This window comes from Ambystoma mexicanum, chromosome 8 (assembly GCF_040938575.1).
Source record: "Ambystoma mexicanum isolate Mex_15411 chromosome 8, UKY_AmexF1_1, whole genome shotgun sequence".
NCBI lineage: Eukaryota > Metazoa > Chordata > Amphibia > Caudata > Ambystomatidae > Ambystoma > Ambystoma mexicanum.
Window position 1 is genome coordinate 630,264,769 of NC_090929.1, and position 25,880 is coordinate 630,290,648.

Consider the following 25,880-nt stretch of genomic DNA (forward strand, 5'->3'; position numbering starts at 1 on the left):
ACCATGTTTGCCAGAGGGCAGCAGTGCCTTTACTACCTTTTGGCAAATTATCGCTAGATTGCTCAACCCCACTTGTGGCCATTGACTTGCGAGCATCTCTTGAAGAGGCTGCGTGGGTATTACAAAAAAGGGACGAGGAGCACGCAAGATGCCATCATTCCTAATAGGCTCATTATTTTGGGTGTTAGGGACTGCATGACTTGGTGAAAAGGGATCTGTGCCGCTGCCCTTTACTGTGAATGATGAGCCATTGCCGTTCTTATGTCCAGGATTATCATGAGGAACTTTGTGTGTTGGCTCAAGACTAAGCTTGTCTTTTGAACATTTGAGAAACTCAGATGATGAAGGCGAGTGATGATTCTTTGAAGGTTTGCACAGCAGTGGCTGGCACTTTCCCTTATGAGAAAATCATCCATAATGGGATATACTGCAAAGTTTTGTTGGTGCGAGTGTGCTGCGACTACTACCAGAACCTGGGTGAACATGAGGTACTTATGGAATCCAAAATTGAAGTACCTTTAACTAATTAGTGACATTTTGCCACTTTAACCGAGAATCATTTGCAATGAGCTGGGAACATGGAAACACAAAAGCAGTGATCTTTCATGCCCAGCGTCACCATGCCCTTTTGAAGGAGGGATGGGGGTTGGTGAGAGGTTACCTCCTGTAGTGTGGGCCATCCTGCATTTTGACAAACTCGTTAGTAGAGAGTCACTGGCCTCAATGTTATGTTTTTTGGAACAAGGGAAGACACTGAGCAGATACCTTTTTTTCCTGATGTTTGGGCATTTCTGCGAATGTCCTTTTCAAATCAGAATCCGTTCATCTCAAAGAAGTTGCTGATGATGACCCATAAATCTTCTGTGTCGCGGTGGAAGATGGCGCAGTTTCCAGATGAGCTTGATCTAGTAGCCCTGCCTTGCTGTGCTTACCACCCACTTGTCTGTTGAGATCCCCTCCCATGTGTGGATGAATGATCCTAGTTGGCACATTAATGAAGAGAGATGGGAGGTGACCTAGACTTGGATGTCCCTGCTTTGTGGAGAAGGCTGCTACCCTTGAGGGGAGAGCATCTTTCCCAACCTCTTCCAAGGTGATGGGCTCTTTGTTGTGTGATTTACAAATCGGTCTGCCTGCCTGATGTGACTTGCCCCCACATACCATAGCAGAATTGGGAATATTGAAAAGCGTAGTAGAAAGCTTGGGTCCAGAAATGTGATTCTGCCTTATGGGGAGCCTCTGAAGTGGTAGTTATTACCCACGATTTGCCTTTGAGATGTACGTTTTTGTAATAGATTTGTTCAAGAGTGTCATTGACGCCTTTCCCAAATAGTAGCCTAGCTAACAAGGTGTCTGCCAGCTATTTAAAGAGGCTGTGTAGTTAACCACACTGTGCCCACGCTATCTGGCATTCAAGGCCGTGGCATTATCAATCTGTGCAGTACACATCTGTGGTTGCCTCCCAATACCATATCATTTCTTGCTCTCTCTTTCTGGTTGCGGCTCACAGAGGTGCAGCTGCCCTTTTCCCGGTGGTGGTTACCATTAGAGTCGGGTGTAGGCTGACCCTGAATATATAATGAGTCTGAAGGAAGGCAGTAGTTTCTTACCTATAACTCCATTTCTCCAGCATTGGCATCTTTCATAGATTCACATGCTGTGAATATTGGCCGTCAGGTTGGGAAAACCTCGGTAACTTTAGTATAGTAGTTTTCAAATGGAAAAAAAACATTGACACCTTGAATGTACCATCAACGTTGTTATGGGTGCTTTAGGCCGTACCAATGTGACGTCAAAGTATAGCTCTGCCCCTGCGGCATGTGAATCCATGAAAGATAGCAACGCTGGAGAAATGGAGTTACAGGTAAGAACCTACTCCCTTCTCCATGCTGTCAATAGACTTTGTAGCAGCAAGAACCTGGAGGTGCATAACAGGCAAACAGGACAGACGTAAGGCAACATGATCAACAAGAGAAAGACATCACTTCAAATGAATCCATGAACAGGCGTAGAGCCAAAAACCCAGGAAGCTGCGGGCCTAACTTACTGGAACAGGCATTGGAGCACCGCTTGTCCCACCTGTACGTCCTTAGCATTCTGTTGATTCAGACAGTAGTGCCTGATGAACCTGTGGGGCACTGCCCATGTCACTGCCTGGCAAATGTCTCTGGTCGGTATGCCTGCCCAAAGAGCCGCCCAAGTCGCTGTGGACCTTGTCAAGTGAGCCCTGGAAGCCGACTGCAAAGACTTGTTGGCCTTGGAGTGGCAGAAAAAATAGTGGACGCCACCCAGCGTGAGATGCCTTGCTTGGAAATCGGCCTCCCTCTGTTGGAAGGGCAGAAAGCCACAAAAAGTTGCTTGGAAGCTCTGAACGAAGTAGTGTGATCTAGATAGTACTTCAGAGCTCTTTTGATGTCAAGGGAATGCAAGGCTCTTTCTGCTGGAGTCAAAGCATACGGAAAAAAGTTGGTAAGGCAATAGTAGTGTTCTTGTGAAGGTCCGATGGAATCTACAGAAGTGCAGATTTGTAGAGAGAAGAATCTTGTCCTTTCAGAAGTGCATATATTGAGTGTCAATGACCAGAGCCTGCAGTTCTGATACACGCCTGGAGGACGTAATGGCCATGAGAAAAGTGAGAAATGTTATCGCAGCCATTGACATAGGCTCAAACTGTGGTTTCATGAGTGCTGAGAGCACAAGGTTGAGGCTCCAAACCGGAGGAAGCTTTTTCTTCAGAGGAAAAATCCTGAAAAGACTCTTGAGGAAATGTTTGATCAAATCTGTCACTGAACAGAGGCATAGAATTCCTTTACTATGTGAATCTGGAAATCGCCCCCAGGTGAACCTTAATAGACGAGATTGCGAGACCATCCTTTGCTAACACCAAAAGGTAAGGAAAAAGTTGCTGAGGCAACACCCACAATGGCTGTAGATCAGGTTGTTCAGAACACCAGACACAGAACCTTTTCCACTTACTGGTGTATGATGCGTTGCTAGACGGAGCCCTTGCCACAGCCAAAATGCGGCGACAATCCTGAGATATATTTAGGTTGCCGACCTCTAATTATTCAGGAACCATGCAGCCAGGTTGAGGGAGCCTGGGTTCTGATGCCACACTATCCCCTTGTTCTGAGAGAGAAGATCCGGCTGGGAACCCAGGTGAAGAGAATCGTCCTTCGCTAGATGAACGTCAGAGAACCAGGTCTGCCTGGGACAGAAAGGAGCAACCAGAATGATTTTGCAGGGAACTCTGCAACATCTGAACTGTTTTCCTTATCAGGGGAAAAGGAAGAAACGCGTAGGCGAACATCCCCGTCCATGGAAAAGAGAATGCGTCCCCCCTGCAGTCCGTATAAGTAACCCGGCTGGCGAACTGACAGCGCTGCTTGTTCTCAAGGCCGACAATAGGTCCAAAGGGGGAGTGCCCCATCTGTCAAAAATTCTCGCCACCTGGGATGAGTTCAGTTGCCATTCGTGCATCTGAGAAGATGCCCTGCTGAGGGAATCTGCCTGTATGTTTTGAGCACCTGGCAGGTGGAAAACCAGGATCTGAATTCTGTGGCGTATGGCCTAGTGCCAGATGGTTTAGGCTTCCTGGGAAAGGGGACGCAAGTGCGTTCCCCCCTGCTTGCACAGATAGAACATGGTCATGGTGTTGTCAGTGAGAATCCTTACCACCGAGTCCTGGATGAGGGGAAGAAACGACTTGAGCGCCCAGTGTACTGCTCTCAGATCTAGGACGTTGATATACCTAGAGACCTCTGTGGAAGACCATATGCCTTTGACTTGGAACTGGTCCAGATGAGCACCCACCCGGTCTGCAAGACATCTGTCACGATAGTGAATCAAAAATCTGGTTCCACCAGGGGCATGCCCTGCCCGATGTTGACAGGATGAGTCCACCACTGCAGGTCGTCTGCCAGAGATCGGGAAATGATCACCTTGTCCGTCCAGGAGACCTGGATCTGTGACCACCTGGAATTTAGCAATTCCTGCGCTGGCCGCATAAAGATTGGGAATGAGTGGGATGCAGGATGACATGGTGCCGAGGAGAGACATGAACGAGTGGACCAGGACCGACGTTCCTGGTGAAAAAGAGCCTGCCAGAGACGAGTGTTTCACTATCCTCTCCTTCGAAAGCTTGACTTGATTGAGAGCTGTCTGGAACTGCGCTCCCAGAAAGACCAACTCCTTTGAGGGCGTCAGAAACGATTTGCTCAAGTTTATGATGAAGCCCAGACGTTGCAGATGGACCATAGTGGCGTTGAGAGACTCCAATGTCCGCTGGTACGTTGTCCCCCTGACCAACCAATCATCCAGGTATGGGTAAACATGGTGTCCATTCCTGAGGAGGAAAGCTGCCACCAGAGCTAGACACTTGGTGAACATCCTCGGGGCCGACTTTAGGCCAAAAGTGAGAACCTGAAATTGGGAATGGCTGTTGCCCACCATGAACTGGAGAAATTTCGATGCCTTGGAAGCATAGGAATGTGAAAGTAAGCGTCGTCGAGATCTAGAGATGCCAAAAACTCTTTGCATAACGTCTTGCAACGTTAGCATCCTGAACTTTTGGTTTTTTAGGTTCTTGTTGAGCAGCCGCAGATCTAGAATGGGGTGCCATTTTCCTTTTGGTTTCTTGACTACGAAAACCTGGAATAGATGCCTTTTTCCTTTCGCCGATGGGGGAACCCTCTCGATTGCCCCTTTTTACGGCATGAGACGAACCTCCTGACGCAAGACGTGAAGGTGAGCCGGAGACGTTTCTACCGGTGGAACTCTAGCAAGTGGATGTACTGGACTGCTCCCAGCACCCATTTGTCCGTTGTAATTGAACACCACTTGAAGTGGAACGCCAACCTCCCTCCCAGCCAACTGCTCCTGGGCAGTCGCTGCTGAGGCTTACTTTTACTGCCGCTTTGCGAATGGGAGGATCACCTTTAACTCGGACCTTGGTATTCCTTGCTCTGCTGGGTGGCCTGAAAGGAACGCCTGTACCCTTGGGAGTAGCGGGTGGATCTACCGTATCCCTTGTCTCGAGAACCTGAAAACCTTGCATTTCCCAGAGAGGCCACGGTTCTCATTCTCAGGAGGAGTGGCGCACTTGTGCTGGGTGCAAGCCTACTAGACGCTGCAGAAACAACCGAATCTGGGGTAGGTTGCGATTTCAGGTACTTCAGGGTGGAGTGAAGAGCCTTGAACATCTTTTCCAAGTGGCCCGGCTCTGTAAACGGGTGCCTCGTCATACGGAGCCCCTCCTGCCAAACGTAATACAATATAGGGATAGAGAAAACCGCCTTTATACTCTTCCCCATGTGGGAAAACAGAAAACGGTTCCTCTTTTTCTCCTCTGGGATGAGACCAAATTTGTGACAGGCTTTAGCCATCATGGCATGGAAAGCCCCAATATCATCCGGTGTTGATGGTTGGGCCGGACTACTTGGATCTTCCTGGTCCAGGTCTGTATCCCAGGTATCTGCCATTCTGGGAGAAGAAGAAACTGTGGAGAGTGTGTCCTGCGGAGCAATGTCTTGCTCTGAATCCTCAAGCTTCCCTTCCTCCTGATCCCTTCAGGGAGGAGTAAAAATCCTAGGGGAAGGCAGAGGAGGTCTAGGCAGGGATGATCTCCTACGGCGAGGCCCGTGGCTGCGGGAGGCATCCTTCTGAGGAGGCTCAGCTGGCAGGCTTAGCAGTACCGGAACTGACTGAGCCTGAGGAACCGGGAGCCTGGCGTACAAATGCCCTAGGAGAGCCTGCAAAGTAGTTGGCACCTGCATCAAGAGCAATGAGTGTGGGCTGATGAGGATACTGAGGTGGCACAGACCCCAGACCCCGCTGACGTGGACAGAAGGGAATGCTGGACACCCAAAACAGACGGATCCAGGAAAGGTTGATCTGAACCCTTTTCCTCGGAATCCGATTCCAAATCTGCACGGTCGTCGAAGACTGGAGCCCCAAAGTCAGAAATGTCATGTAGGAGTATGTCCTCAGGCAGCATGATTGGAAACCCTTTTAGAAGATTGTGCTCCGTAGCCACCTTGGAATGCTTCGAGACATCCCTGGAAGGCGGAACCACCACCTCGGGACGAACAGGTCTAGCAGAGGGAGTATGTGTCACCGGAGCTTTAGTCGTCAACAGCATGGTGTTTGTTGGGACAGCGGATGGCAGGGCTGTCAACACCGGTAGAGTCCCTGATGAACCAGTTGTCATCGGCGTAGCTGTCGACGAGGAGAGAGTCGCAGACGCTGTCTACAACCACGACATCACGGTTTATGGAGAAGGTAGCCGCTTGGATGACGACCTGGACCTGTGCTTCAATGATTCATGGACCGAAGAAAACCTACGGGAAGTTGATGAGGAGCGCCGCTTGTCCTTGGCCGAAGACCTCTGTTGACGAGGAGGATGAATGAGGCCTGAATTTCTCCTTCTCCGTTGACGAAGACTTGCGTGCTGGATCCTTGGATTTCGGCTGGTGTGCGCCCCTCTCCTTAGATTTTTCAGAGCATGATGCAGATGCGCCCTGAGAGGGGGGGAATTATCGACCCCTCAACATTTGACGAAGGCGGAGCAGCAGAAGACCTCTTGGCTTCAGATGAAGGCCTGGGATCACCAGTGCGCTGCTTCTTAGGCAGTGCTTCCTCCGACCTAGCCTTCTGGCGTGACAGCAACCTCTTGGCCGAGGGACTGGAGGACCTGCCACCGCAGGAAGAGCAAACTCCCGAAGCCGGATAGGCACCCTCATTCAGCCAGCAAATGAAAACGTCCGTTTCTGTCCTTGAGGGTTTTTTGGGAAAACCTCTGACATTTGTCGCAGTTGTCGGACGAGTGATTGGGATACAAGCAGTACAGGCACTCCGAATGGCCGTCCCCGTCGTACACATTCTTGAGGCCGCAGGACTTCCTCTGACGCGAAGATAACATAACGGGACACGGAAAAAACACCTTTGTCGGGACGAATGAGTGGAAAACAGCGAAAGCTGACTTGAAGAAACTGAAGTTTGCACACAAAAAAGACAATGGGCCTCATTACACGGTAGGCGGTAAGGGTTTACCGGTACCGGTAAGGGCACCGGTACCGGTAAACCCTTACCGCCTTACTACGAGGTTCCTTTGCGGGACCCGACCTTAACGGCTGGTTTTACCAGCCGTTAAGGAACGGGCCCGCTAAGGGACCTTGGTGCTAATTACGGTACCGCAATTTGCGGTACCGTAATTAGCGCCTTCCCCATTCCCATTGAGCCCTATGGGGGCAAAAATGGGAATGGGGAAATGCCTTGGTGAATGGGGAATTACCGCCCCCGCTCACCTTGGAGTAGGGCGGTAATTCCGCCATCCACCAAGGCGGACACGGTAAAATACCGACGGCAACCATGGCGCTAATAGCGCCATGGTTACCGCCTACCGTGTAATGAGGCCCATTTTCTCTGCAGAGAATTTGAGGTAATCCCAACAGTTTGGAAGATGGTTGAAGATGGTTGAAATCTGAGGGGAAGCAGCAGGGGCAGAGCTATAATCTCGACGTCCCGTTGGTGCGGACTAAAGCACCCATAATGATGTCCATAGGACAAGAGATCCAATGCTGGAGAAGAGGGGTTGTATGTTTTTTTTCTCCAATCCGCACATTAGCAGCCTTAGTGGAGGATGGTTTTAAGATGAAAGGTGCAATACGTTTTTTGTTACACGGATTGCATCAATGGGATACAGTGAATACCATTTTGTGTTCTCCTAATATGCCCTCAATTAAATCTATACCCTCAAACTGCGACTTGATCCCAAACCTTGCAGCTGCTCCTTTTAGCAGCGACCTAGATGCATAATAGTCCACAGTAGGTGAATTGGTAATGGTGCCTGTGTGTCTGTTGACGGATCAAATGGGTACTCATTGCCTTCCCTAGGTCCTCCTGGTCTTCAAGGAAATCTGGGTTTTGACTGGTGTGGGTACAAGCTGCAGATGCTTCAACTTCTACCCCCTTTTTGGCCAAATAATCTGTCATTTTTTAACATAATAGCTATTGCATAATAGCAAGTTCTCATTGTCCCAAACTGGCGTGCTTAACCAGACAGCGATCCAGAGGATTCTTGAGAGGATATTTCATGCTTCCCTTAATCTTCATTTGATGAGAACAAGGAGTCCTTTCTTCTTGACGGTTGAGGCTAGCGACTGGCCTATCCTAGTGTAAAAAGTCTCCTGTAGAGGTACCTTCTGTGTGGAGGATGGCTACTTGGGTCTGGCATGGTCTTTTCATGTGATGTACCCATCTTCATCAGTGCTGTACTCGTGTCTTTGAGCTGAGCGCTCTTTATGGGTCTTCGCCCTTGACGTTCTTTGGAACTGAGTGTACTCTTTCCTGGACAGATGGATGTCGGAAACGTTTGACGCCAATCCTGTTTCTATGGTGCAATGTATATGGGTCTGAGACTTTGGCCGCGAGTTTGTGGCTTTTATGTGTTTTACAGCTGCAGGGTCGACGGCAGGCTTACCCTTAGGCTTTCCAACGGGAGACCCTTTGGAGCTGGGGACCAACAGCAAGGGTTTGTGTTTCGAACCCTCTTACAGAGGCTTATCTAGGATGAAGTCATCCTTGTGACCTGGTAACAAAACACAAAGATTCACTTGCACACCAATATTTAAATGGTAATTCAATGAAAGAAGAGGTTTGAATAAAATGTAATGTCAGAGTTCGAGGTGCAGGGGAGAGAGACTCAGCCTTGGTATCTAGGCTGGAAAAATACTAACAAACGAGCAAATCCAAATATGGAAAACTACATCCCCCTGCACACTTTCTGTGAAGCAAAAAAGCCTAAACGATATTGTCAGAGATTTTCAATACATTGTTAGTGACTCTTTTCATGTAGATATTCACAATGAAATGATTGGGTTTCATATATACGACAGTTCATCAAGAAATTCAGTGACTCCTTTTCATTAGAGGAAACATTCTTCTTTTATTAATGATTTCAGGTTGTCCCAAAGCGTTTCGAGATTCATATACTCTTCATCAGGGGCATCAATTTCAACAATAATTTCACAAGAATCTATAGCGAACAACAATTTATCAAAAGTTTACCAATTTGGTTATTTGTAGAAAATAATAGCGGGCCTCCATGGTAACTGCCAGCGAAACAAAGGACGGTAGACGCCGGGGCTACAGGCTGGTGTCGTCCTACGCCAGGCAAACTGCTGGTTCTTTCTATGTGCAAGGACTGCTCTTATTGTTAGGTGTTGTGTGGGGCGTGTGGTCGTGCGGTTCTTAATGGGGCGAGCAACGGGAGACGTGACACTTACCCCTTGATAGATCACCTTTCTGGCATATTCTTATGCCATATACAAATCACTTTCTTACCTTCTACGTCCCTCGTGCATGCGTGAGTAACGTCGCATTGAAAACCGCTCACGCATGCGCAAGTGACGTCATACTACCACATTATCATATAAAAACACGTTTGCGGATGATGCAGACAGAAAGCTGTGCTTCCTGACCGCATCTCCACTGTACAGAAGATTACGTCTGTGCACTAGTCTCCTTGCAAGTAAGTTATTCATCATGGGCAGCCCTTATGTCCATAGACACCACTTCTTTTTCCTCCTTTTTAATAATTTTTTGCTCTCGCTCTCTCTTAGAACAGAGCCTGCTTCACCCTAAAAAGAATATGATGGAAATGCCAAATTACATGATGCTCACTTACATTTAAACCTAGGGGCTGTTATCCTGCTTCTTTAAGTCTTCTTCTTCACACCCTTGGAAGAAGGGTGAGTTGGGTTACCATACTTTACTATTCTTTACACACTGATTCACTGCTAATAATTTAGGTTGAGTGTTGCTATGGATGAATACATTAAGCCTAGCCCTACCTTACAGAAGGTTTCAGGTGTATTTTAGAAATTTGTCTTCTTTCTTGACACATAATGCTCCCAAAAATTCAAACAAAGCATGTTGTTGAAAAATTGGGAACAGCTCTTTAGCTATGGTATACCGAAGCAACATTAGGATTCTGGTGACATTTAGGACAGGATGTTCTACCTAATAAGTTTTGTGATCATTAACAAAAAAAAGTCTTTTGTTAGAAATTATGCTATTATTTTCTACAAATAACCAAATTGGTAAACTTTTGATTAATTTTTGTTCTCTATAGATTCTTGTGAAATTGTTGAAATTGATGCCCCTAATGAAAAGTATATGAATCTCGAAATGCGTTGGGCCAACCTGAAATTATTAATAAAAGGAGAATAATGTTTTCTCTAATGAAAATGAGTCACTGAATAGCTTGATGAACTGTTGTATATACGAAACTCAAACATTTCATTGTGAATATCTACTTGAAAAGAGTCACTAACTATGTATTGAAAATCTCTGACAGTATCGTTTAGGCTCTTTTGCCTTACAGAAAGCATGCAGGGGACATCGCTTTCCATAATTTGGATTGCCTTGTTTCTTATCCTTTTGTCCTGGTTCCATGCCCAACAGTGACCTGCATTGCACAGCCCACCCAACGCTTCATTAGATGCATCTTCTGCATTTTTGGCTTCAAGAATGTGCACACATAGCAACTCTCCTTGACATGGTCCTTGGGAAGGCAATGGTAATGGAGGGTGTGTGTCCTACCAAGGGAAACTTGATTTCTCTTTTATTGTTAATGTCTCTATTTTTATTGCGCTCTTTGCTGTATAGAGTCCAGCCTCTAAGTGTGGAACCAGGTATTGAACCTGTTCTACTCCGCAGTGTCTTGTTTACAAGACCAGAGAGTTGCCCTGGGCACTGAGCTATCCCCAGCTCTTGGAGCAGAATTTAAAAAAAAAGAGTGTTCTTCACATGGAAATATGGAGCTGGGGCAAGCCCCAAGAGTAGATATGTGGGGGGTTAAAAGTATTTTCAACGGCTCTGAGAACATTAACCGGTTTCCCATGCTCTCTACTTTACGCCTAGAGCAGGGTGTCTCCGGGCTAAAGTATCAGTGGTTGGGGTGAATGAAAACATTTCCCAGCTAGTGGAAAGAGGTCTTTTCACGCACACACATACACACGTGACCAACTAATGGAGAAAAAAAAATGATATGGGAACCATTGATGCTTTAGGGATCACAAATACTTGTGCATGCAAGATAGGGATAGTGTGACATGAACAACCTTGTCAATAACGCCTTTTTACTTTGAAAGTAAACAATTTGTAATAGCCTGCACCAACCACTAGATGGCGGCCTATGCAAGGGAGACGTAAGGTGAAAATGTAACGTAACAAAACCATTGAAATTCAGCAGACATTTCAAGTAAAGCCACCTTAACTATGCACCCCCTGTGGCACAGAGCATTACAACAAGAACAGGAAAAAAATCCTTTCAATTAAAAAGTCTTCCCCATGCTCAAAGGCACTCAACATGTTTCACTCTTCTTTTTTCCAGATCCCCTCATTGCGCTCATTTGCTTTTTCCCTCCCTAACCCTCCCCATTACCCCTGGTCACTCATCGCATCATTTGACATTTTTTTCTGAGTGCATTTTGTGGAATTGCTGCAGTAATCTTGCGAGACTCCCGTAGTCTTCAACAGAAGAAAAAACATGTTCTACCCGTAACTAGCTCCCCAACCGCCTCCCCTTGGCCCTAAGTGAAATCGCCAACTTCACATGGTGCCTTCTTTCCCACTCCCGACCTCTAGCCTGTTATGACTGCTGTTGATATTTATGTAGCGCATACAGCCAGGCTATCTAAACTCTGCCATTCAAAGCAATCGGTGTTCCTCCAGGAGTGACCAGAAGGTGTCTCACCCACTAGTCCCCAGGGATCTGTCATCCAGGTGGCCAGGAGACAGCCATCGCTTTTGGATCCAGTTCATGGGGGTTGACAAGTGCGGGATGAAAACCTGGGTGAGGGGTTTTCAAGGAGCTTGGACACTGTATGGTGAGACACGGTATCCCCTCCCCTGTAAGACCTTTACCCCATGCTACCCAGTAAGATATTTAGGAACTCTAACCCCCCTTTTACAACATGAACACTTTCACACAGATAGCCCATATGAGAGAAAACAGACTAATACCAGAGCAGTATACCCGACTTTTCCCAATACCGTGGTCAGGTGAGGTCAGGCAATTACTGACCATCACACACACACACACACCTGAATTCCATTAACCTTCCCCATACGGATAAACAGCAGAGCACAAGAGCACACTCTGAGCGAGGCAAAGCACACGAGGAAACAGCAGTTTCGAGATGGCAGTTTAACGAGAGAAAGACGCCAAACCAGAAGGGGATCACAAGAAGGGAAGTGCCCTTGACCTTTTCGACAAGGAATGGTTACTTTCCAGATGCCTCTTGAATAGAAAGTATAAGACCAGGAAACCAGGCAGAAGAATTCTGCATTGTGTGTTGTATATACCCGGGGCCTTCCCGTGTCAATCAATGCGGAGATAAGCAGCATCTGCAGCGGTTCCGTCCTTGGCTTCAACAACAAAGCAGCGCCAGTGAAATCAACACTGCCGGTGAGTTGCGGAGACTGATACAAGACTGGTCTGTGTTGAAGTCAAGGTTGCAAGCAGCAACATTGTATGGCGAGTCCTGGAACAAACACTGTTAAAAGGTTTGTGATAAGAGACCCGAGTAAAGTTGAACTGCTGATGAGTGATTGAACTTCTAAAGCAAGATACAATGCCTTTGACAGAGTGGTCCAGCACGCCTAAGTGCTCAATCGAAAGTCTCTGTATGGTATCCAGCTGAGAAGTGACAAAAGTGAAAGTGAGAAAAAGATTATATCAAGAAGAGAACGAGCAATTGTGAATCGAAGTGGTCCTGCGACGGGTCGAGCAGAATCCCGGGCACAATTGTAAGTCTTTTGATGAATGAGGAAAGTTTGGAAAAGTAGATAAATTTGGTCCGAGCCCGGTAGAGGGAGACCAATTGAAGGTTTTGTGTTAAAGTGGGTCTGAGCCCGGCGCAGGGGGACCCAGGTGAACAGTAAATCACCTGAGAAGTTGTGCATGTGAAATTCTAAGAAGAAAGGAACTTTAATGTTTGTCGTGTTGCATCAGGCACTCTGAAATAAGACTTTGAATGGCACAGAAGGCTCTTATGTTGAGGTTTTGAACTGCATAGTAGTGCTAGAGAAGCCAGAGTGTGTGCTAAGCTCGAGTGTGCCACCTTGTCCCGTGCTGAAAACGTGGGGAAGGGAATATCCTGACATTTCATTTCTTGAACACTTTTCTTTGCATAACATTGTTTCACACACTACTTGAATTTAGAAGTAAGGCTTGGCAATAGGTTTATTAGTATAGGCCCTTTTATTTTGACAGACTCGACTAGGACTGTTATTAATTGATGGTCCTAGGTTGCTTCCATCTTTAGATTTAGGATTCGATAGGTGTTTTTCAAACCAAATTGAAGTTCAATAAACACCCTTGAACTGTGATCACTTTTGTGTCTTACTGTTTGATACCATGCCTTCCTTAAACTACATAAAACAGAAGAGTTTTGAGTCTCTTTCTGAAGCCGAGAGCATCATTAGACTCTCCAAGTTCATGGGGTAGTTCATTGCAAAGCTTGATGGAATCCTTTTTCCTCCTCCAAATACCGTTTTGAGTAGTTTCATTTTTGGTTTCTTCCGGAATCGCTTGCATCATGCAAAAAAAATCTATCGTGTTTTCGGAAAAGCCTTTCACCGCCTCTGCTGCAAAGCACTAAGGCTGAAAAGGAGGCAGGGGCAACCCCATGTTTCTGTCAAATATTTATTAAACTACTGGATGGATTTACCTCAAATCAAGAGAATTTAGGCAATGCTTTGTAACCAAATTGTTTCTTATTTGGTCCAAATCTATCCAGCAGTTTTCGTGCAATGGCTAAAAACTGAACTTTTTCTCCATGGGAAAAATGGGAGTAGGCTGCAAACTACATTTTTATGTTTTCTTAATAACGTTATAATTTTTTTAACAAATTAGTCCTTACATATCCAGTTTGGGAGGAGGTGGTCCTTGACAAACATTTTGTTTGGAAAATGTCATCGAGGGAAAATGTTAATAGCTACTTTGCTGCATAGTACCAAGGCCGATATAAATGTTTTAAAAAGTAATTGATAGCTTTAAGCAAAACCAGTCAAGGGAATTAAGTCAATGCTTTGTGTCCAAGTTATTTGGTCCAAATCTACCCTGTGGTTTTGCCGCTATGGTGGTTCAAAAAGAGCACTTTTTCTCTATAGGAAAATGAATGGCTGAAAACTGCAGAGTTTAGTTTTCTTAACAACATTTTCATTTTTTAACATATTGTTCCCAAAATGTACAGTTTGTGGGGTGCGAGGCACTGGACAATCTTTTGAAAAATGGAATCCAAAGCCATCCAGCTAGTCAGTTATTAGTAATCGATGGCTGCTTTTTCAGTTTTGAAAGGCCTCTCTGCTAAAAGCACTGTGGGAGATATTGCTATATTTTGGGGAGAAGGGGGAACCTTCTTCCTTGTCGAAAATGTTAAAAACTACTGGACAGTATAACCCCAAACCTGTCCCGGAAATTAAGTCAACTCTTCGTGCCCAAGTTGTTTCTTATTTGATCCAATTCTGTCTGCGGTTTTGTGCTTCGGTGCGCAAAAATCAGCACTTCCTCTCTACGGGAAAAAGAAATGGGAGTAGGCGGAAAAACAAAATGTTGTTGTTTTCGTAATAACTATAATTTTGTAATGAATCTTACCCAAGGTTTCCAGTCAGGGGGGCGGGGGTAAGGGGACGTAAAAAATGTTTGTTTGGAAATGTCTGCCAAATCCGTCATGCAAGCCAAAAGTTATTAGCAATAGGATTTTCTGATGTCCCATGTATCTAGGCAATCACCTTAACGTTGCACTTTAACATATATCAGTACTTTGTTTAGATAACAAAGCAGTTAATCAAGTTAGCACAGACCGAGAAGACTCACCTGGATTACGTTGCTGTTAGAGTTTTTGGAGTCTGCGCTGACATAGGCAGAAAAGAAGGGAGATGTACGGGAATTTGCTGTGACCAACCGCAGAGTTTCTTGAAAGTTATCTTTTTCCCAGGGGCCAGTGATGTTCCATCCACCCAGCTGTATAAAAAAAAAAATGTTAAAAAAAAAACATAATTTCCAAGACCGCCCTTTGTCTTGCGTTACGTGCAACTCGAGCAGAAACAACCGTTTGCACTAATGGAGCTGGTCAAATGTCGCCCAAGGGATCAAGAGCAGGCCCTGTCCCTGAGCACATGAGGTGTTTGGGGCCACAGTGCCACTATAGCACTGAAGTCAACGCAAGAGGTTCCATTTGTAGCTACAAACCTTAAGGTAACTAACATTGTCTAATTGGAGCTTTCAACTCTGGTCTCAAACTCCGAGCAACAGGATGACACCACATTTCTCAAACGGCAACGACTTCAACCATCACCTCGAGGAGAAGTTCACTTTAATCCGGGAAGGCAACCACTTCAGGCCTCAGCAATACAGGGGCACTGCACTGCGCAAAGGAGACAAACACTTCACACCCGACCTGTAGAACACAACATCTCTCTGAGAAGGCAGTCTCAGGACTGGACTATGGGAGGCCACGTTGACCAACGACATCAACCCTGAAACTAAGACCAAATTGTGGACTACATGATCGCCACAGCCGATGTGTATAGTTGGAAATTGCACCCTCGGCACCCCCCAACCCAACCCAACCTCCCAGGCGGGCAATGGGATTTCTGAGGGGAGAAAAAGCACCGGTCTACTTTGCATGATACGGGCCTTGTGGCAGTGGAATACCCATGCACCTCCACCACTGCTCCCCAATGCTAATGCAGTCCTCTGATCCACAGCGCTTTGCCAATATAACCCATTCCAAGGTTGCAGCTCCCAGCTACTCCAGCACTCAGATCTTCACTCCACTCTGCTTATGCACCTCCAGCCCGACTGGAGCCCCACGTATGCCACCTCGGAGTGTGATGCAGTGATACTGCTTTCTAAGAGGGTCTAGATTGCGCTTGAAAGGGGTGGTTGTGTAGGTGGGAGGGGTGTTGTAAAGGTGCAAACAAAAACAAAAAGAGAACTGAGAGGGCAAGGGGCAGGGGTCTCACCTTTTGAAGGAGGTCAATGAGAGGCTGAGCCCCCATCTCCTGGATCTTGGTCTCATTCATGCAAGCAAGGTAGTACGTCTGGGCCTTGCGCTCTGCCTCACTTGTCACATTCATGGTGGTGTTCTCTGAAAACGGGAAAAACAAGATTGTTGTGAAAATGATCTAGGCATGCAAGGGGTCTGTAGCCATAATATTTGTAAGAATGAATGGAATATAGGGTATGCTCACAAAGATGTGGTTATTACATTATGACATTTTAATGTCAGCTTTCAGAGAAGGGGGGGGCTAGGCTTGCAAAGCATTATACTGGGTTACCAGCCGTGTAACCCTGCACAAGGAAGTAAACCATGGCCCTGTAAGAGACTCCAACTCTTAGTAGAACTAGTATAAAAGCAGCAACTTAGAAGGTACTGTGGCGAACCAGAAGAAGGACTCTGGCTAAAATGGGCCGGGTTAAGGATGTTTATTTAAGCAAAAATAAACAACTATATGATCCTACTGCATTAAGGCACGTTTCATGCTTAACAAAATAAGGTATAAGGGTGCTCCCCAAAGTCCAAAAGAAATAGTTCTTAGTCCAAATCCTATTCAGCAAACTGGCCCTACCACTTAAGAAAACATAACAAAAAGGAGGACAGAGCAATAGCCTGTGTCGTTGGCTTCTGTCTGGCCCAACACTTGGGATTCCTCCAGGTAGGGAAGCTGTCTTATTGTAGGCCACGAATGGAGTCACTCGTTTGGAAGCCAAGTCCTATAAAAGACAAGAGTCGAATGTAATCAAAACTCAAGTATGCTAGGTGATAATCACAAGTACTGCACCCTGGGAAACTACGTTCTACCAAAGAAATGCAATGTAGTTGAAAGCAAGTCTTAGCAAATGCCAAGAAGCAAAGGTTATTTTAAAAAATGCAACATGGGAAAATATATTTCACAATACCATATAGATTGTTGCAACCAAGCCTTTAACAAGACCAAGAGTCAAGAGTGATAAAGCATGCATGCTTGAAAGCAAAGCCTCACCAAAAGCAGAGAGCCAGCATTTATGGCACAAAGTCTTGCTATAAAGTAAGAGACATTGTTAATGGAAAAGCAGTCTCACAAAAGACTGAGTCATTATGCTAATCAAATCTATTCCGAATTAGGAATAGACGTCTTGTTAAGGGGGCTATTATTCTTGGTGAATTCCAACTATCAATGAGCAGGAATTAATTAAGCAATATGACCCTCGCGGTGGGGGCATTACCGACTCAGGTAATGTCCCGGGGCCCATAGTTATAGCCCTAGCAAAGCGAGGGCCTTAACGAAGGCCCTGGGGCATTACCTGAGTCGGTAATGTCCCCACCGCGAGGGTCGTATTGCTATTAGTACCCTGGCCCGCAATATATGTGTGACCAGGGCACAAAAACCATTTTTTCTGTCCCAAAAAGCCGCTGCGTTTCGGGACAGAAAAAAAAACCGACCAAGAAAATGGCCGCCGGGAAAGGGAAAACCGAGTCAGTTTTCCCTTTACATGCCTGCCATCGGGAGCAGACACACTGGGAACAGAAGTGTTCCCAGCGCGTCCGTACCCGAAAAAAAAAGAAGCAGAAGGTAAGTGGGGTTGGGAGGGCGGAAGGGAGGGAGGGGAAGAAAAAAATAAAAAAAAAATAAAAAACATGTACCTGCGTCCCCGTCAGGGGACTATGGAAGCCTCCAGCCGTGTGGAGGTGCGGACAGGGGTGGCCCGCTCCGAGTCTCCACACTGCTGGACGCTGCCATCGTCCCCACTGGGGACGCAGGAGAAAGAAGGTAAGTGGGGTGGGGAGGGTAGGGAGGAGGGAGGGAAGGGAAATAAAAAAAATGTTTTAAAAAAGCTTACCCGAGTCCCTGGCGGGGGGCGAAAGCAGCCTCTCAGCTGTGGGTAGGTGTTAGGCAGAATCCTGTGCAGTTCCCTTAGGGAACACTGCAAAAAGATTAAGACTACAGGAGCAAGCTGTAAACCCAATTGGTATCAGTCCACACCACCCAGATTTACCTGGTAGCTGTGGCTGAGCAGTCAGACCTCTCTCAAGAAGAGTAGGGCAGTATATAGAGTATACACAATAGGGCCAAAAAAACAGTAAATCAAACAAACACTGACCAGAGCTTTGAATAAAAAGTATATAATTATTTATTTAAAACACACTTTAGGCAATATACTAGCACTCTAAATCAAAAGCAAGTTAAAACACAGTCAGGTAAAGTATACACACCTCCCTTGATAACTATCAGAAAAGTCAGAGTTAAAACATCACAATTTGTTAAACGGATGTGAGCGCATAACCGGATGGCACTCCAATAGTTTAGTTAAAGGGAGAGAAAAAGGCAGAGCATAGAAATAAAACAGGTCCCAACACTTTTAGGAGTTCTCAGCAAGGGAATAAAGGCAGTATAGACTGTAGAGCCAAAGTTCATAGGCCAGGCCCACTTTTAAAGGGAGAAAAGAGAAATGTGCCCAGGATCACACGGTTTAAAAATGCACTAAAAGTCTTTGCAGAATGTTCAAAAGAGGTTGGGTGATTCAAGAAGGTAAAGTTAGAAGGTCTGGGGCCAACCCAGTTGGCAAGCCAAGGATTTAAGGGTCACCTTGGGCAAACCGAAGAAAGGGAGGCCAGACAGGACACAGTACCTTAAACAGAGAGGAAGCTCCAGCGGTGGCAGTTGTTCCTGGCAGTGTTTACAGTTCATTATTTCGACCAGGGAAAGAGGATCTCGTCGAGGAGGAAACATCGAGTCGTTGCACTGCACAGGGATGAAACCAGCCGTGGAGTTAGTCAAAAAAAGGAGCGTTCCTTTTATTCGCGGTCAAAGTGGTGAAGCTTGGCTATCCGGCCGCCGGGGTGCTTGGCATGGGCGATTCGACCAAGAGACGTCTTTGGAAGGCGAAAAGGGAAAACTGGTTGGTCCCACCAGCTCAGAGGAAGAAGACTTGTCCAGCAGAAGATCTTCTCTTGTCGTCGGGAAAGTGGTGAGGTAGTTGCAGCAGGGCATCACCGGTGGTGTTGTTGTTGCAGATGGCTCAGCTTCTTCCCTCTTCGGATTCTTAGGTCCTGTGGCGACTTCTGAAGTTCCAATCCCAAAGGCCCTGCTTTTATGCAGAAAAACCCCCATTCATCAGCCTAGCTGTCAATCACACATGCTAAGTGGTGAGCCGGGCGGCTCACCACTGGGCCAATCAGAGTAGAGTGCGACTTGGGTTGCCGAGGCAATGCAGTCCAGGGTGCCAATTCCCCCCTCCACCCTTCCTGTGGAACCCAGACAGAGTGGCACCATTTGGAGGGCTTCTGTGGAGAAGCCCGCCAAAAAGTGGAACAAAGGGCTCAACCTTTGTCAGAGTTACAGAGACAAACGCCATTTTAGAAAAGAGTTCTGGCAAAAAGACCCAACCGTTAATTTAATATTAAATAAATAAACCAGCAGTATCTTTAACATTGCATCAAAAAGTGGTGCGTTTAAAATCAATGGGAAAATCCCATTGAGAATATTCCGGTGGAATATTTCGCGTGGTAACCACTGCCACCAGCCAGAAACTCGACAAGGGGGGACTAGACAGTGCCCCCTTGGAAACAGACCCAGGGGCAATATAATTAACCCCTTCCAGTATTTCCACAATATGATGGTTTGTACTGGTTCTGTTCACAATTTAGGACTAGTAAAGTCAATGGTGACTTTACATGCCCTGGCAGACAGTAGTCAGTCCCAGGGTATGGAGTCTATGTTTGGGGGTCACTATGACAACCCTGTGTTATTGCACTGAGGGTGCTGTGTAACACATACATAAAAAATCGTTGATACCCTATGGAGCAGAAAGAAAACCCCATAGCCCATAAGCACACACAAAGTCAAAGACATACCTCAAATCATGCCTAAGAGTGGGAGGAAAAGAGTCTTACTCTTAGCAGGAGAAAAAAACAAACCCAAAAATCCAGCAAAGCTGCTGGGGGACTCACTAAGTTTAGGAAATTAGCCTTATAAGAGAATTCTCCCTAACTGTAGGCTCGGAGCGGGGGTGGCCCCGCTTCGAGCCTCCTCATTGGCTGAGGGGCTGCCACACCCCCCGCCGAGGGCAAGGCGGCTGGAATACCGGCCGATAATCGAAGGATTCTCGGCCAGGTAAGGACCCGGCGAGAGCCAATCAGAATGCGTGCTGCATTCTGCTTGACTATCGCCGGGTACTAATGTGAATTAAAAGTGCATTTTCCCTTAAAGTTCCTCTTCAGATCAAGAAGTTATGTTAATAAGTTTTATAAAGCGCTTGTTCGCCCGAGGGCATCTTGGTGCTAAAGACACCAACACAGCTGCGCCAGATACAGTTAAAAGAGTAATGTCATCAAAAGACGTCTAAATTACAGATGTTTGGGAATGCGTCTGAGAGTGGGGCAGTGCATTCCAGCCCGTCACACTGCAACAGAGAAGGTCCGGCCTCCCACTCTGGACAAAAACTCTGGACAGAGGCTAAACTCATGCCAGCAGAGCGTAAAGCTCGAGCTGGAAAATAGGGAGGGAACTTATCACGAAGATAGTGCGCTCCCTCAAGGTAATAGGCTCAATTAACTAAACAGAGAGCCTTAAATTACACACGTGTGGCTACAGGAAGCCAGTGAAGAGACCACAAGACAGGTGTGATATGAGATCTAAGGGGAGTATTGGTGGCCACTGGACCCGCCAAGTTCTGCAACACCTGCAGCCCATGGATGAGCCCCACTGGCTGAGCCAAAAACAGCATTTCAATAGTCTATTCAGCTCAAAACCAGTCAGGCCACTACCATGGGCCACAGGTGACAAGGTAGAAATGGAAGAGCTATGGTCAAAATGTTAAGGTGGAAATGGCCCGCCTTGCAGACTGCGCCACCCTGAGGTGCTGTGGAAAGCGTCAAAGATAAAAACACCCCTAGATTCTTGACAATTGACACTGGAAGAGGAAAATCAAGTGCAGCAGGCCAGAATTATGGAGTCCAGAGAGTAGGATCAGGGGGAGAGTCGACCACAGAACAACCGTCTTATCCCCATTTAGCTTCAGCCAATTGCTGCCCATCCACTCCCATGGCCATCAAACACTGGCTCACGCACGAGGACACCTCTGCTCGATTGAGATCTAAACGACCCAGGATCCGGGTGTCATCGGCATATGAGTAACAGCGGAGGCCATGGAGTGGATGAGGCAAACAAGAGGCTGAATATAGACATTAAAGAGCATAGGGGACAAGGCGGAGCCCTGAGGGACATCACACGACAGAGTGAGCAGAAGAAAGAAAAGGAGGGAGAGAAAGTGACTGACCTCCATCGGCCAGAAAAGAGGAGAACCAAGCCAGGACGAGCCTGGCAGGATGGTATCTAATGCTGCTGAAATTAGGACACCCACTCCCCCCGACAACCACCAGCCTGTCCGTCCATATCATCAACAAATAATACAAGAACACTCTCCGTGCCACGGCCCGGACGGAACCCTGACTGAAAGGGATTTTTTTTTTAAAAACTGGATTCCAGAAAAGAGGAGAGAAGGAGACAAAGATTCCAGTAGTTTCATGAAAAAAGAAAAAAGTAATATTAGAGCTTTATTGATCAGCACTGTTTTTCTGGGGCCCCTGATCCAAACATTGGGGAGATGCATGGGTGGAAGAGGAGCAGCAGCCAGTGTGTCAGTCATTTCCCATTTTCTACTTTTAGTCCGGACTTCAGTATTTGCCGGTTATTTTTTAGTACACATAGTTTGCACGCAACACATCTACAGAGCTGATTATGATTAGTGGTTGAACATTGATTTTGGAATAACATCCTGCCATTGGGCAGGAATCTGTAGGATTATCAAGAGACGTTGGTCATAACGACCAAGAACCGACAGAGGTCTTTCTGCACAACATGAGCCTAAAATAGAGAGGCTGAGATTGAAAAGGAGAACGCCTCAACCAACAGAGCGCTCATGTAGACACAGACCCACTGGAGGCAGCTGATGGAACATCTCGGACCACAAAGAGGAACCACCGGGATGTGATACGCAAGAGACCCCATGTTGCAATTGATCCAATTCATTTCATCATACATTGGGAGTATAGATTTGTTTGTTGGCAAGGGAATCGTCACAAAAGACTGAAGTTGGATTGGAAAGCCGGGTTAAGAGGTTTTTTTTCTCCAGAAAGCATGTGTTGATGGTGGGGCTAGTTAGCAGGTCCTCCATCTTCTAGCAGGGATGGCTTTGCAGTCTATCGCTTCCAGGCTGGTGACATAACCCCCCCACAACACATCTGCCTGGCCCAATCCTGCCATTTTAGCCTCTTTATAACCTTTCATAATGAGTAGAGAGTGGACAGATAATGTATTGCAGCGTAAAGCTATTTGTCACAGTGAACTTTTGAATTGACTATTTTGAATACAATTGTAATGATCAAATATTTACTTTATTAATGCATATTTTATATATATAAATGTCCTTATTATGACTTTTTTTTAAATGGAACAAAGGCACTTTTCCCTGGTCTGCCCATTGTATCACAAAGCAGGGAAAACGTTCATCGGTTTTTGTTGCATCACTTCGTGGGAAATAATTCTGCAAGACCTGAAAACGAGAGTGGTGCCGAATGAACAGAAAAAGTGGCGTCTGTGTGGGAGGATGGGCGAGCGAGGAACACCACTATACTCAAGAGGAGAGGCCCACGCCCCCCCCCCCTCCCTCCCCTACTCGCCATAGACACATCTGGCCAGCATTAGGACCGCATTTTTCATGGCGGACACCAACCGCCTCCTCCGTGCGAAACCCGAAACTCGAGCGTATTCGCCGCTAATAGTTTAAGTTGCCTGGGAAATGGCAGCACTCAGCGCCGCCATCGCGGCCAAGGCCTGCGTAAAGAGCACGTGATCTCTAGAGCTTCTGCCTTCTTTCAGATAAGGAATCCTCTCCCTAGAGCAGGGGGGTGAACAGGACTGGTACACAGCGGTGTCTCGAAGGGGCACGGAAGGGGGCCACATGCAAAAGTAGGGGCCTGCCTATAAAAGGGTCATTAGTATGCATTCTTAAATTGATCCGGGCCCCATACTTGGCATCCTCCCCCCTGCCACTAGGAGCCTAGGCATCATATCTGACATCATACCAACTGCCAGATCCCAGGGCTCCATGCCTGGCATCCTTCTACGCCACCACCCAGAGCCCAGGCCCCATACATGGCATCCTGACTCCCCAGAGCCCAGGCACCATACCTGGCACCCTTTCACTCCCCACTCCAACCACCCAGAGCCCTACCCCACACCTGCATCCCACCACCCAGAGCCCAGCCCCCATGCCTGCTAACCCCCAGCTGACCTCCATCCCACCAGGGCATATGCCCCATACCTGGCATCCTGCCTCCCTCCACCATAGCCCAGCCCCATACCTGGCATCCTTCCTCCATCCAGCATAGCCCACGTCCCATACCTGGCATTCTGCCTCCCCACCACCAGAAGCCAAGCCCCATACCAGGCAGCATACCTCCCCATCACCACAGCCCCATACCTGGCATTGTGCTGCCTCAACAGCCAGAGGCCAGAATGCAGGCCCCATACCTGGCCTCCTGCCTCCCCAATTGCCAGAGGGCAGAGCACAAGCCCCATACCTGGCACAATTCCTACACTTTCCACCCCAAACACCCAGAACCCAAGCCCCATACCAGGCATCGAACCTCGCCATGACAGGAGGCCACAGCCCATACTGGCATCCTGCCTACTCAACAGCCAACGGCCAAACGCAAGCCCTCTACATTTGCTTTACATCAGTTGGCCCGTGCGCGTGGGTCCTGCCCAGCTAGCTGGCCTGATGCAGTGCCCACTCCTCCATTTTCTTGCTTTTTCCCCTTTTGCTGCCTGTCCCTACTCGACCGCTCCACATACCGGTTTTCCTCTCCGACCCACCACTGTCCTCTTCCCACCCTCCTCTTGCATCCCCGGCCCCGATTGGTGGGTTTCGTTGGGGAAATCTAAACTTCACCACAGTAAACGAGACCAGGACAGATCGGCAGGCCTGCGAGAGCAGGTCCTGCCCAGCCATTCTGGCCTGGTGAAGGAAGTGTCCCCTCTATGCCCCCTGCATGCCCCTGCTTCATTTGTCTTGTTCTTTCCCCCTTTTGCTGCCTTTCCCTACCCAACCGCTCCCCGGAACAGTTTTCTCTTTCCAGCCCTCCCATCTCTTCTTCCCGCCCCCCTCCTGCCTCCCCTGCCCCTGGTTGATTTTGTTTGGGGAAGCTGCCCTCTTCAGAGGAATCCAGGGCAGCCTTGCCCAGGCAGCCGGCGAGAGGCAAAGGGCAGCTCCATTTCTGGACATCTCCCTCACTGTTTGCCCCTGCCCGCCATTGAATATCCAGTGAGACAACCTACAGAAATGTTCGGGGAAGGTGGTCCAGGTTGGGAGTACAGCCATTGCTGTGTGGAAATCGATATAATATTGTGACCCCAATTGCATTGTTTAAATGTATGTTGGCCTACGCCAAGCTGTCTAAAGAATACCATGTACATAGGTTCCGCGGCAAGGTCTTGACCTTAAAATATTGTGTAAGCCGCCATCTTGGATCTAGCCGCCATTTTAGGTATTCTTGCAGTGTGGAAGTCACCCTGAATCACAAAATGGAGGCCGAATGACATTTTGAGTAAGACTCCGGCCATGGTGACCTCCGCACACGTGAATAAATAATATGTCCGCAGGCCACTTGTTAGGGTCACGAACTAAGACCTTGTCCTCTCTTTAACCTGTGTGTAAATATGTAACTGTATCAGCGGAACTGATCAAATTATGTAAATTGTGTGTTCGACCTGGCTACGAACCCTAGCCACGGTTCCAAGAATGGTTAACTTGCGAGAGGGCTGGCCAATGCAGGACAAAACGTATAAAAACCCAAGCATCCCGATGATCGGTCTCTCCCACTTTCAGTGCGAACCTTACGTTGAAGGTTCGCGTGTTAGTCAGAGGGCCGAATAGCTATCCGTATGTCAATTGACTTTGGTAACTTTGTAACTTTGAAATAAAGCGCTTTGTATGTCCTTTGTAACCTGTGTTGGTGTGTTTCCTTTTGGGCTTCCCGGCCTCATATCAATTTCTCTGTTTCCACAGCTGTACTCCAGAAAAGCCCCACCAGTTCTTTACCTTCTAATGCTTGATTAGGGGCAGGGTACCGCTCCTCAATGTGCTCAGTAAGCATTTGTGTTGTCCCGGGAGGATAGCTCGGGGGAAATGTGCTCGCCTTGGAAGCAAAACGACACGGAGCACCACAGGTTCGACACCCGGGTCCGCGCTTAGAAACCTCTGGGTATTAAGCGCATTATAAATAACCTATCATATCATAACCTTTCTCCTTGCTCCGCTCAGTTAGCCATTGTGCTGAACTCTGCTCTTTGCTCTAAAGTAGCCCTGTGCTACACTCTCTCCTTGCTATGCTCCGGGTTAGCCACTGTGTCGTGCTCTGCACTCTGCTGTGCTCTAAATAGACACTGTATTGTACTTTGCTCCTCGCGGCAATCCGGTTTAGCAATTGTATCATACCCTGCTCTTTGTTGTGCACTATAATAGGCATGGCATTGTACTCTGCTCTTTGAGTTCAGAGTCAGCCATTGTGTCATACCTTTTCACCTTGCTGCTGTAGAGCAAGGGTATTTTGCCCCCACCCTGTACATTCAGCGTGGAATGATCTATTGCTTATCCCATTGCGGGGAGACGTCCCTTTGTCCTCTGATGACAGAAGCCATTGGATGACACATACAGACTCCATTTTATGCTACCCCAGGACTCCATCTTTTTATTAGGCCGCACAATGATTTCTAAATAGCCATCTCTGCCATTGTCCAGCACCGTGCACAGCCAGCCCCGACAC

The 25,880-nt window shown here is 47.2% G+C and overlaps 1 protein-coding gene across 5 annotated transcripts in view; it reads right to left on the bottom strand.

Annotated features, from left to right (window-relative positions):
• Window positions 1-25,880, bottom strand: part of ECE1 (endothelin converting enzyme 1) — a 696,412-nt gene that overhangs the window by 294,983 nt on the left and 375,549 nt on the right. For all 5 annotated transcript variants that reach the window (XM_069610356.1, XM_069610353.1, XM_069610355.1 and 2 more), the window contains 2 exons: window positions 16,036-16,160; window positions 14,885-15,031 (listed from right to left, as the gene is read on the bottom strand). In XM_069610356.1, the coding sequence (XP_069466457.1) occupies window positions 14,885-15,031; window positions 16,036-16,160 (272 nt within the window). The remainder of the gene's footprint in view (window positions 1-14,884; window positions 15,032-16,035; window positions 16,161-25,880) is intronic.